General features: G+C 39.0%; 1 protein-coding gene across 1 annotated transcript in view; it reads left to right on the forward strand.

Annotated features, from left to right (window-relative positions):
- Nucleotides 1–3306, forward strand: part of chl1b (cell adhesion molecule L1-like b) — a 66859-nt gene extending 63553 nt beyond the window's left edge. Inside the window, exons 26-27 of the mRNA XM_030052406.1 lie at nt 390–462; nt 1739–3306. Of these exons, the coding sequence (XP_029908266.1) occupies nt 390–462; nt 1739–1943 (278 nt within the window). The 3' untranslated portion in view covers nt 1944–3306. The remainder of the gene's footprint in view (nt 1–389; nt 463–1738) is intronic.
- Nucleotides 3307–14284: the final 10978 nt, after the last annotated feature.

Genomic DNA, 14284 nt, shown 5'->3' on the forward strand with positions numbered 1-14284 from the left:
AAAAGACCAGAAATGCACCTCTGTTCTTCTTTCATTAATTTTTCTCTCATTAAGTTCTCATTATCGCCGTTACCTCCGCTGACCTTTTCTTTCAGTTTTTCCCCGAGTTTTGTGATGCTCTTGTTTCACACCGCTTAACCATTGCATATAAGATTTTAATTAGCGTTTTAATTTATGTTAAAACATTAATTACAACACTTCTACTTCACTTTTCACACCGTCGTTTTTGATGTCTACCCTGAACTTTTGATTTATGAGAAAAAATCCCAGAATCATGGCTTGACTATATAACTTATTCAAACAACTTAACAGTCAAGGAACACAAAATTCTTCATCGGCGGAAAGTTCTTGAGGAAATCACTGATATTGTGTTTCTGTTTTGCGAGCAGTGAAAGAGAAAGAAGACCTTCACCCAGACGTGGAGTCCCAGGGTATGAATGACGACACATTCTGTGAATACAGGTAAGCTTAACCCTTGGAGCACTATTTCACCACCTCGCTGCAATTCATGCGCAACAGCGCAATTTTGTGTTATGCTACTGGTTGTTGCCATCTTATTCTCTCTTTTTAACTGTCTCTGTATTTCTTCCCCCCGTTGAAAAGACAACCCCACATGCATGAGGTTAACGCGGACGCTCAGAGAGATTCCGGTTCGCGGCATTTCATGGGCTGAGTAACTCCCAAAGTATGTGATAAACAGCAATAGGATCCCCACATTGCTGTTTACACATCGGTGTTGTTAGAGTGATACCTCTCCTTTAGGGCGTTGTGATTTTAGATGCAGTGCTGTGTCGGTGTTGGTGGTCGGTATCACGTTAAAGAGGAATTGCCTCATTGTTCAGAAGTTGCTTTTTTGTTTCTGGATGCAGCTAAATGAAGGCTGCCCAGCACACAGCAGGAGTGTAAAACCAATCAGTGTAATTGAAAGCAGCTCATCTCCAGGGCAGTAAGTTCTGGGCACGTTTCATTAATCCTTTAGTGGTCCAATTCATAACAGTCTACCACAGTACGACTCCCAATGTAATTCTCCAATCAGTGAAATCTGCACACCACAACAGAACTTGATCTGATGAAGCCAAAAATGGCTCAGTGCTACAGGATGGAAATGCCAAGGTGACAGAAATTTATATGGATTATTTTTCAAAATAATATTATCATAGCCTCAGAAAGTATCCCTTACAGTATAAATAATCGGATTGCCGCCGAGTTATAAAATTAATCATACTCCATCACTGACCATTTGACACTAGAAAGGCCAAGACCACTTTCCGTAGAATCCGATGCTGATAGATTTTCTGAGTAATGCAAGAAAATAGCAGATAAATTTACCCCCTTCCATTGATAGCTTGTTGGAAGTGTCTTATAACCCTTAAATCCACTGACCTTGCTACTGTTCAAAACATTTCACGGTTAAAATGTAATGCAGGCATGTGAAACCCCAACATTGGCACAGGTTTAATGTCCCCTTCAGTATCCCATTCCTCAACCAGTCATCGCTTTGTCAAACGCACTGATGCACAAACAGCGGTAACAATTAAAAATGTCTTGACTAGTGCATTTGTGTGATTACTCTCCATTGTTCAGCGAGAGGTAAATGCTAATGCCAATCACGGAGGCTCATCGTCGAGGCTCTGATAGCTCAAGCCCGCACCCCGTGCTCGCCAATAAGCCATAGAGTGAAGCCATGGGTGAAATGAGGTGATTGTAAATCCTCTGTGCCTCTGCTGTGTTGTTGCAGTGACAACGATGAGAAGCCGCTGAAGGGCAGCCAGCACTCTCTGAGCGGAGAGATCAAAGCTGGGGACAGCGGGGACAGCTTGGTGGACTATGGCGATGAGGACGCGCAGTTCAACGAGGATGGTTCCTTTATCGGGGAGTATGCTGGACGCAAGGAGAAGAGGGTGTCCGCTGAGATCAAAGGCTCCGTTCAAACCCCAGCATGAGGAGTGGAACCACCATCCATCCTTCCTGGACACCATTGTCATTAAATCTGCTGGGAGGAACAAATACAGGAGGAAAAAGACATTATCCATACTGAGCACAGTTTTTGTGTCAAATGTAATGTGTCACTGTCAACTGCACTGCCATCTTCATTTTATAAAGTTCTGTTTTATCAAGTTGTAACAGAATGGCCATTACTAAATACTGTGTGTATATACTGTATATTGTATGTGTGAAGTGATTTTTTATTACTGCAAAAACAATGAAGAAAATTGGTAGAGCTTTTTTTTTTTTGTAAATGCAGCTACAGTAATGTTTGTAAGAATGTTAAGAAGCAACAAGGAAAAAAAAAAACATACACCATTCCTCCGTGTACTTCATTTTAAGCAGCTTTGTCTCAGATGTCATCTTGTAGCAGACAACAGATCTAATGTGGGGATATCAAGCTGATATTTTTCAATTGAAGCAAATATTATTGACATTTTATATTTCAAATGGATTCATTAAATATGATGTAAGATGTGTAAAAAAGGTTGTTTATTAACTTATTTTCCCATGGTTTTATATCTTACATACTGTAATAACAAGGCAGGTTAGATACTGGTTAAATGAACATCATACACATCTCTTCTGAGTCATAATCTACTGGTGATGCTGGATGGTGATATTTTAGGTGTTGTGCCTCTTTAAAAAGTAAAAACAATAGACAGTGTATGTTACAAATCTAAATCAGTGTTTACAGCAAGAAATGTCAAAATATTGCATTATTATATATCTGACCTGGGATGAATGGAATCCAATACAGATTGCTTTTTTTCTTTAATTATAACTTGTAAAATTATTCACTGGACCAAAACAAAAGAGTCACTTTGCCTTCAGAATGTACTGAATATTAAGTTGAATAATTTATTTGACTTCATAGACTGAATACTGATATTACTATACTGCCGTTGCCATTAACCATCATTTCAAGGCATGACAAATTATATTTTTCCTTCATTTTCCCCCTAGAAACATGTCTGAGTAATCCAACATGTAGTCATGTTTTCATTCAAAAGTAACTGATTACAGTGTTGTATAGTAACCATAAGAAGGTATGGATTTCTTTATGGACAGATTACTGTAATCTGGTTGCATGTAATCTGTCATTATTCAGTGCTGGTAGTGGCAGTAGTGTTTAATCGATGTTACATCAGTCTTAACAAGACCCTGCATATCACCGCAGCTACACTGGCATACAAAACATGATTACCATGTTGTTCAACAATAATTTACACCACAATCAGCTAAATTGCAGCTTTTGTAAAGATTCATTTATTGCATGTTAAGAATGTTGATTGGTGTTTTTGATGTCATTAAATTACTTTCTTACATCCTGGTGATGGTCTGACTGCATATTAGGCCACAGGCGTCAGGAGGGTAGCCCACATTCTCAGTCTGCTCTACACATACTGTCTCATTATCCCAGTGGACACATACATGTGACATTTTTGCCTGGTTGGTGTAGTCTAACAACATACTATATGTCTTGTTCTGATGAGCACACAGCCACTATTGTAACAGAGGTCCACCCTACTGTATGCTCCCAGGGTCATAATGTTCCTTCAGTGTATTTTTTTCAAACCAAAAAAAAAAAAAAAAAAATCTCTTAATCCAATGTTTTCAACCTTAAATCAGCCCCACCATCGCTCAATCCTATGTTCTCTCAATATAAAAGTAATGATTTCCTTTCCTCTGTTATATTAAAAATGCACTCTGTCAGTACATGTTCAGTAAATATATGAGATGGTGTTAATAGTCAAACAGATTCCAAAGATACTCTTTTATTCAAACACGCTCTTTATTAACATTACTAAATTTGGTGTTAGCACTGGTAAGAATGACATTAGCCATTATACATGACATTAACGACGACACACAGTGCCATAGATGCAAAGCAGCACTCTTTATTAGCACTCATGTTTGGAAAATTGCAATAAAATGCAGCGTTTATGTTCATCACAGGGAGTCAAGGCACACCTCCAGAAAACACCAGCTAGTTACACTGGCATCTGATGAGATATGTGCACCGTGAGGTGGATTGACAAGTACAAAGTTCCCGTTAAACTTCGAGTGCGATACTGTACAATTTGCATTTAAAATGTTGGGAATGCATATAGAGCAGATGCTAATAACTGAACACATAACTGGGAAAACATTTGAACACCTGTGCATGCAGCTGTATTTTAGGTGTATGTCGCATTAAGCTTTGCTTGCCAAATGTTTCAGTGTGTGCCAAACCCCAACTTGCCAACCTGACCCAACCAGACTTAATTTTGTCAACAAATTTTTGGACATTGATGACCTTTTTATTCAGACAGTGATGTTAAGTGCTGTTGTGAACAACAGCCTGTACTTAACTAACTAACTACAGTTCAGAACCATGGACAGAGTCTCAACTTGTATATTATTAACAGTAACTACAGTTCAGCACCATGAACAGTGTCTCAGCTTCTATACCACTAACTACAGTTCAGTACCATGGACAGTGTATCTGCTTCTGTATACCACTAACAGTAACTACTGTTCAGCACCATGGACAGCCTGTATAAACTGAATCACCTTGATGTAGCTACAACAGCCACCTCTGAGTGAAAAACTGGCACTTCAGTTGAATTGTGTAGGCTTATCATATCGGCAAATTTGGTTATTTCTGTGGTCATAATTCACAGTGACCAGACCTTTACAGACTGCACCAGACTTTTATTTTGAAATGTTTTATTTAACCTTCTGAAAAAAGCTCCCTTGTTTATTAAAAAAAAAAAAAAAAAAAAAAAAAATGACTACAATCGGACTTAAATCAAATCATATTTCAGGGCATGAGTAAGACTAAAACTAAAATTCAAATACCTGTCAAAATTAATACTGGATGGTGGATTGCCCTCACAATGCTTGTGAAAGCATAACGATGATTTTAAAATTTGGCTTAGATGAAATACCAATAATGGTTATTTTACTGTTTGTTTTCACAGCTACAGTTACACAAATCTCAAAATAGCCCGCAGCTACAGCTGCCCACACTCATTATAAACACATTCCTTGACACAAAATAAATGTCAGGGAGGGCACATCCAAATGGACTGAACCTTTAACTTATTGTGATCCTGTGAATTAATTTCACCTACTTAAAAATTAGCAATACACAATCCTATGCTCCCTTAACATAATAAGAAAAATGATGTCCACAGTGTCCATGTCCTCTGTATTATTAAAACAAATCCATAATCTGGTAGCATATTTTGAGTAAATGTTAGACCTATATGAAATGGTGATAAAAAAAAAAAAAAAAAAAAAAAAAATGTATATATGTTGAAATATAGGCCCTTGGAAGTGCATTCCCTGGCAAGATTAACTGAGAACACTATGACACATCAGTGTGCCCCGTTTGACAATACATTTGTTTTGGCTCTCCTATAGAGGCCATTCAGGTTAACACTCCCTATACCTCAGCTCAATGTGAGTTCAAGTTCAAGCTGAAATTTATTTATAACCCTTAATCACTGTGTACAGTCTCAAAGGGTTTTCCAGGCCAAGAGCTTATAGAAAACAAAACGACACCTCCTGACCTAACCTGAACCCTCATATATTACCAGGCCAAGAAAACCTCCAAAAGAACACCCAAACAGCTGAATGTGTTTTTTAAATGTCCAACTTTTCTGTCTTGATAGATCCGAAAACATGATTACTTTTTTGTGCTGTTTTTGACTTGGAACAGCAACAATGCTCTTCATCACTGATATTTCTGCACAATTTTGTGTTTCGATAATGTCGGCTTGTTAGGAAGCCAACCTCTTTATCTAGTGAACAATGGCTGTATTGTAAGTGTATCTGGTAGATGTTAGTGGTAGTAGTGGGCTAGTTGCACATTAAGATTAACATCAGTTGCTTCCCTCAATTAGCTGACAATGCCAAAACAACAACAACAACAAACAAACAAACAAAACAGCCATTTGTTTATTGTGTTTGCTCTGAGTTTACTTTCAAGTAAAAAAATCAGTATTTTAGAGCTGACTACTGTTCAAGTCCAAAACAGTGGTTAAGGCAATTTACTGTTCTAAAGTAAACAACATTTGGGAACAAAACTACCTTATCAGACTATTCACTTTTATTTATAACAAGACTGAATTAGTCTGTATCTGCACAATCTTTTTAAGGTATCTCTTTCAGCCCTGGTATGTATTTTGCTATTAGTTACACACAGGCAGTTTCAGCTGGACCTCTGTGGTAGCCCTAGACACGGTTGCTGAGAGATTTGTGATGCAACTGCAATTCCTCTGTATTCTCAAAGTGATGAACATGGCACTAACACTGTCAGGATTAGGGTTTCCATTCCCATTGGGACCCAATACTAAAAGTGTATGCACTTATGGCACTGGAAGGTACTTTGAAAAAAAAAAAAAAAAAAAAAAAAAGAGCACCCAGAGTGCTGGTACTCCTGACAGAGGCTTTAAATGTTAATAACTCCATCTATCTTAATGCTAGAAACAACCTGATTAAAGTAGAAGTGATTATCTATCCAGAATACCATAGTTTACTTTGTCTAATGAAGGCAATTTGATTAAAAGAAAGTGTCTGCTCACCTCCTTTCTCTGACCACATGTTAAAGGTTCCATATTTTACTTTTTCATTTAGCAGTTTAACACAGTTCCTTGTGGTCTTGAGAAGTGTGTAGCTTAGGGGGAAAAAGCAAAACTAAATTCAGCTTTGCATAGTGTTTGTTCTAGCTTCTTGGTGTCTTCATTGTAAAGGTGTGTGTGGGTGTTTGGCTCTAATGAGAAAAGCACGTACAAGAGAGACATTGAGTGTGGCTATTTTTATCCTTGAGGCAGTCAAAGGCAAATTGTGAGAATCACAATTCAAAAATCAGTTATTTTTAATTGAGTTTTTATTTGGAACTTCTTAAATAGCACTTTTAAATAAGGAAACTATGGCTCAACAGGTGCAGTTACAAATTGCAGATTGCACATATCTGCTGTTACATACAATGGCGAATAATTTATGTACTGATTGGCGAAGGGGAAACAGTTTTGTACACCATGGGTCCTTTAATTTCAAGTCCTCTCCATGCCTCAAGCACTACAGCCACACCAAACCCGTAGAGAATACACATAAAATGATTCAAGTAAGCTGAACATAAAATCATGACTAGAGAAACTTTTGCAGCAATGAATTCAGTTTCAGTCAGTTTCAAAGTATTTATTTATGTTCATGTGGTTATATCAACATTGTCACAATATCTGCTGCATATTCTTTCTGGACAAATATGAAGGTTCTTCTAAAATTTGAGCTGTAAAAGATGGCTAATTTTGGCAATTACGCCCTCTCACAAATGTTGAAAAATCCACACACACTGTTGCTGTCTCTCCACCCGAAAACTTGTAAGATTTAAACACGCTGGCAGGCTACTGCCACATCATCTTGGCTTTTGCTATTCTCACTTTGATTTAGCATTAGGAGGAGTTTGTGGAGGAATCTGTGAATATAAAACAAACTAAAATGAAAGTGAAACAGCTGCAAGGCAGTAATGAGTCTACCCCTGTTTTTTTTTTTTTGTTTGTTTGTTTTGTTTTTTTTTTGCAGTAGCATCCGGCTTTATGTGCGTGAACTATGGTTTAGAAATAAACACTGAGACCTAAAGTTTTACATCTGATCATTTCACATCACATTACTCAACTGTGGTAATGTAAAATCCTGTGATAAAAGAATTTAAATAACATGTTTCTGGTCACTTAAAGTAACAGACGATATCACAGAGAAGTTATCGGATAGTGGTAGACAAGATAGTGACAATATCTTAAGTGAGAAAGGCCCCAGAAATACATGTATAACATACCATTAAACTAAATCATTCACTGAATATTTACAGAAGGAACAAATTATTATATTTTGGCAACCTCCACATCAACTGCTGCTACCTAAAAGCTCATACATAATCTAAGTTTGGGATGTGCTGTCCCTATACATGAATGATTGAGTGAATGGATGGATGAATGATTGAATGGAGGTTGTCTGATGATAGTCTACAGTCTCTAGCAAAAAAGTTTAAACCGCCACATAAAACTTTTATTGCAAATGTCCAAAGTGAGGAAACCTTCCTAACTTTTGATGTTTCTACGATCTTGTCAGGGAAATAACTTTTCTGTTTTCATCTCCCAGTTTCAAAGGAGCCAACACTATCATACTGTACCTACCAAGAAAGGTCAAGTGTTTTCAAAACTCTCACTTTGAAGGTTTAGCTTTGATATTTTCTCTAACATAACATTGCATCACCGAGGTCAGTATCAAACTGTTTATTTTCAATGAGTGATTAGGATCAGTCTTGAACTCCAGCCAGCAGGTTGTCCACTAAGCCATGCTACAAGTTACATTTAGATGGAGCCACTGTTTACAGAATTACCGACAAAGGCTATAATAACTATTTTTTCTGCAGCATGAATGCCACTCTCTGCACCAAACCTTCATGGAAAAATATCAATTATGATGTGTCCTTATGGCGCACACACACACACACACACACACACACACACAACAGTGTAGTGGAACCACAAGCAAGAACGTTTTTTTAAAACAGCTTTAAATGGAAGCTGACTGTGATCCAATACACTGCAGCTTTGAAAATCTTTGTGATTAATTATTAGTTGACTGAAAGAGGTTCAATTCCCAGGTTTCCCTCTGATAAAAATATATCCACCCATGGCACTGCATACTTTTCATATTCACATGCCTTGCAGCACCTCACCTATGTTACTTATATGACTGTCACTGCAAAAAAAGAAAAAAAAAATCTCATGTTGAAAATAAGCACACTGTAGGTGGCAACACAAGTAATTTAGCAATGATTTACAGAAAATACAGCATGATGCCCAATGAGCACAACTGGTGTATGCATGGATTTGATTGTGTTGTGCCAGATAGAGCTTCCATTTAACCAGTCTGTCATGCATTAATTAAGTCTTAGAGTAATCTTAGACTCAGTCTTAGATATCAGCAGTAGAAGCTGAAAAAATGCGCTATTGTGTTGCCATACCCCTAATGGAATTCACAGTGGGGAACAGAAGCAAGACTCTCTACGGGCGTCGCCATTTGTTGGGCGATGAATAGAGGAGAGGGAGGGTCAATGACTCTGAGCACAAGGTGGACTTTTAAAAGCTCCAATGACATGAGAGAGCCTTTTCAGACAAAGCACTCCAACAGCGTTTCATCTAAATCACAGGGAGTTATAAATAATACAAGCCTCAAATGAACGTCACTATTGCCTTGAAGGTCTTGCACTGGAAAAAAAATAGCTGGATTAAGTAGAGAGGAAAAATGGGCTCCCTCCTCTCCATATAAATTTCTCCCTGTGTCACCATAATGCTTTAAGGCCAGCGGCACAGTAACAACTATTCACATATCCAAGTGTACAGTTTCTCAAAGGAAACTGTGGATCCAATTATCCTTTCATAGTATATGACTCCTCAAATATCAGTCGCAGTGGAATGATGTTACCTCATGCCTGTTGACTTCATATTCTTTGATAAAGCGGTGCACATTACAATCTGCTTCCTCACTAGACAGCATTTTAAAGCCTCTTATCACTCCACTGTAGTCTACATCAAAAATTATGCGTGGAAATTAAACCAGTGGATCTTAGGAGACTTCCTGTTCTGATTCATATGTTAAGTAATGAGAAATTCTGCATTACTGTGGCAGGGAGTGCTCTGCAGCACTCTAAAGGAGTGATTCATTTGGAGTGCTGCGGAAATTCCAGTGCCAGCACAGGCCTGTGACTCTTTCAAAGCACTCAGGCTTCTGGGACATCTGAGGGACTGATCTCAACATATCGCACTTGCGCTGCAAATGAATTGGTCCCCAGGTCTCCAGAGCTGTCAGCAACTCACTTTGTATGAGCGCTTCATTCATCAACACATTTTTCCCTGTGAGCAGCAACTTTAAAAAAAAAAAAAAAAAAAAAGTGAAAAGAAATGGAGCAAAACTTTTTTAAACCTTTACCCATTTTTTTTTTCTTTTTTTCTTGCATAGTGAGTATCCAGCCAGCAGTGGACATTAAGGGAAACAAATCATAAGCTGGTGCCAGTCTGCCACATTTCTCAGATGAGGCTACATCTCACAGGTGAAATATTGCTTGCTGGTCAGGATTTCCTCTTGAAATAATAGAAAAACATTGTGCGGTTTAACCTCAGGCACACGCAAAACCCACTTCATTTGCACTGATGCATGCTGATCATTTCAGATTAAGTCTGTCAGTTTAAGGTGAAGAAAGATGAGTCTCTCTGGGTATGAGAGAGAGCATGCAAAACAAGGCATCATGGGTGAACATTTAAGTAGGCACAGGATAAATTGACTCACTATGCAGCTATCTCACACAGGGTTTAGGATGCATTTCAGCATCGATCATAATCATTTATATTTCCCAGACTTTATTCAAACAAAATTCCATCATATTATCCTCTGAGAGGACACACACAGTATCAGTAAAGCAAATTACACATATTGTAGTCAAACAGGTTTTGTCACTCCAATTTATTCCAAATCTCTCGAGCTGATAAACATGTACTTGCACCTACACTTTGCGCGATGGGAGCGGCATGAACATCCAAGCATTTACCAAGCTGATGATACTTCAGCGCTGACTTTCTTGTGACCCCACTTCAGAAGCAGTTGTGAGGGTAATGATGATTACATAGCAATGTCAACTATCAGGGACCAGCTCGTGATGATGTGTAATCCAAACTCTCTGGCAACAGCGTGGTTTCTTCTCAGGAAGTGATTATTTATGGGATAGGTGTGGGAGGCATACAGTGCAAGAATATCCATTCAGTATTTGTGGAGCGGGTGTGAGCAGGCCAGCACAGACTGACGTATCTAGCACAGACAGATGCTGAATGCGGGCTTGGCTGGCATCGATTTGGGAATGTAGGCTACGAGGGAACACATGGCGGGGCAAAGGTAGCAGGCGACTCATGGGAGGCAGACAGATGGGCGTATATCACACATCTCAGATGGCTCAGGTTCTCCCTGGATGGCGCCCAACACTGCCAGGTCAAAGAGTGAAGCACCAGCCTCTGCAGACCCAGGTCGCTCCATGTTTGACCTCACTTCTCATTCATCTCCGGCCATGTGTTCTCGCCTCATTCTGGACTGCAGCAACCAGGCTCTCCCCAGGAGTGTAGCAACCTCTGACGACCAGAGAATCATATTTCCCTTACAGGAAAGATAGCGTATACACATAATGTTCTTTGATTTTGTTTTGGATGCTTTGTGAATGAATGCAGATTGTTCTATAGGTATTTACTGAATCATATCATGTCTTATGGAAAACAGTGAGTCTAGTGGATGGTGATGGTTAAAAATACCAGCTCCTTTAATTTCAATGAGCTAAGTCTGTAATGTAGAGGATTTCCAAGGGGAGTGTGTCAGTTCAAATCCAGAAATCAACTTGTGCCCAGTGTAAATGCAAACACAGCATTTAAAACATTACCACTTGCAGGTACCCTGGGTAATAAAAAAAAAAAAAAAAAACTGTGTAAAGCTGCTTGCTTGGTCTAAATTTGTAAAATTTCTATCCCTGGATGACATCATGAAAGCTTTTACAGTTCTAAATACAGTTGTACAGTTCTAAGCCCTGGGCAAAACTTTTCAAGCACTTCGGAGGTGATGCGTTTTATGTGTCCGGCAGCAGGAATAGCGATTTGATTGGAACCGAGATACATAAATAACTGAGACGTTAGTATGAGCTGCAATAGCCACCAAGGCTGAGTCAGCTTCATCAACTGAAACTTCAAGGTAAAAGACATCCAATCAGGGGACACACTTGTTTGATTTACACGTGATCTCTGGGAAGACCAATCACCTATCACCAAAGATGAAGACTAAAAAAATAAACAAGAATCTTACAGATTTCCACTTAGAGAACAAACCACTACTAAATGCAATACTTCCATGAAATTGTAAAGCCACCGCACCACACCGCTTATTACATGTGATAGGTAGATTAGAGGATAATTAAAAAAGGTCAAAAGTTCAAGTGATGATTAAATCCCACAAAGATACCGTGCAGTAAATATGCCCCATTGCTGTGTAATATGAAATAATACACAGAGAAAACGGGTAATCTAGGAATTGCCCCAAGCTTGTATTCGATAACAGTGCAATTCCAGACCCACTTGTATTATTTATTGAAGTGCCATTGAGGGCAGTGAACAAATTTTCTTTATTGTCCAAATGGTGCCTTGCAAATCCTTGCTCACTGTATTTGGATTAGACAGTTACTACACTTGATGCAATGTCCTCCACAAGGATATATTAAGTTTTCAGGCTAAACAATGTCTTCATTTAAATTGCATGGTAATACACGTACAGTACGGAGTAACATACTGAGCTTTTGCTCACTTTATGGTGCATCTGGGACAGTGCAGTGCAGATCCACAAATGAGAATATATGGATGTTTGATGCATGTATTTCAACTGTGCACTGTATATAGTTTAATTACACTGCAATCAAGAATAAGGATAATGTAACCTATAATGTTTCACTAGATTTTATTATGAAAGGAGATATCACCTATTAGTAAAACACAAAAATAAACACAGGAAAAGTAGAGTGAGATATTGGTATTAGGTTAATAGAGCTAATTGCAGAAATAAGTCTTTGGCTAATTGAACAAGATGATATCGGTGCTGGAGCTGCCTAGATTCAGTCCTGCCTGCATATGTATGGTAAATTTTGTCCCATAAAGAAAATTCAGGTTATAGAATGTTCCTTTTAATTTTAGGGAAAGTATGTTGTCCTGTGAAAACTACTGTTGTGTAATCAATCAGACAAAGCCTCCTTCTGACATTCTGCTCCGTACGAGGAGAGCTGTTTCCCCTTGGGTCTCGGTCTTAGCCCAGGGTAAGACTAATGACTTGCTGGCTTGAGTGGCCTGAGCCTCGCTGTGGCCGTTCCCTCCGGCTTACAGCTGCTGCAGCTCCGGCTAGAAGGCTCCTTCGTTCTGATCAAATCACGTGAGGACTTGTGTTATCTGCCGTGTGTTCTGCTGTGCTGCCAACCACCTGCACAGGCCACCTCACCTGGGGCTTGTGGCCCGCAGAGGCAGGAACAGGCCTTTCAAAGATTCGGTCCACATTTTTCACACCAGTTACTGCAGGATAAGCTCTCAGCCAAGCTCCTAACATGGCACTTTAAAATGCCCTCCTACTTTGAGAGGATCAGCCTCGGTGCACTACAATCATGACAATTTGGGCTCCATTGCTTTGACCTTCAGCAGTGAAAAAGAGTGGATAAGACGGTAAGCGAAGAAATAATAAAAGATTTCTTTTACCTTAAAGGGGCAATACAGCAAGTATGAATTTTACTGTCTCATAGCACAGTATGACAATAAAACGTCTACCCAAGGGCTGGCAGTGTTGGTTATCAGTACTATCGACTCACAATTACTTCACCAGGTACTGAAATATTCTGCTGCCAAAATTCACTGTATGCATCTTGGCCACATCTGATGTAACTTGATTATATTTACACCTGGCTTTAAAATGCATCTGACAACAGCTACACATGAGCCCAAATGTACAGGTGCCTGGAGCTTGAATCGGCCTTATGTTTTGGCTCATTCAAGCTCTTGGAACCTATCCGAACTTCTTCAAACCCGACCCAACTCGTCAACCTGAACAAAATATTGAACTTGATCCAATCAAAGCCCAGTGCACCTAATACACCTGAACCCAACTACTATCCTGACTCCCAATAAGATCTAACATTTAAATATTGTAGAATTTATCTTTAGGCTGCACAGTAACTGTAGTCGGAACAACTTCCTTTAGATTAAAATTCAGCTCACAGTGTGTACATGTCTGCTAATTTCTTCACCGTGCTTCCCTTTCTCACCAGTCTACCTAACACCAAACACTCTCTCCTCTCTATCGTCCTTCACATTCACTGTTTTGCATCGTTTTGAAACTGTGCTGTAGGTGAAGAGGAGTTTAACCTCGATGCTGAATTATTCTTGAATATCCCACTTGTCTTTCCTAGCACACACTCTGAAGAGTTACATCGACTGAAAGTAATAGTTAACAGCTTGTTTTGTATGTTCCCTATTCATAACCATCCTGACAATCCATTTTTGACATTACTATTAATTACTATTAGTATCCAAACTGCCCTCTGCTTGTTGGATTTGGCCAGATATGGTTGCAAGTTTATTAACTAGTTGCTTTATGTGGAGTGGCGACACATTGTATTAAACTTTGTCATTAATGCATCTCCAGGTGTATCTCTGACCACATCTGGAGATGAGCTCTTATG

Source organism: Myripristis murdjan, chromosome 5 (assembly GCF_902150065.1).
Source record: "Myripristis murdjan chromosome 5, fMyrMur1.1, whole genome shotgun sequence".
Classification (NCBI taxonomy): domain Eukaryota; kingdom Metazoa; phylum Chordata; class Actinopteri; order Holocentriformes; family Holocentridae; genus Myripristis; species Myripristis murdjan.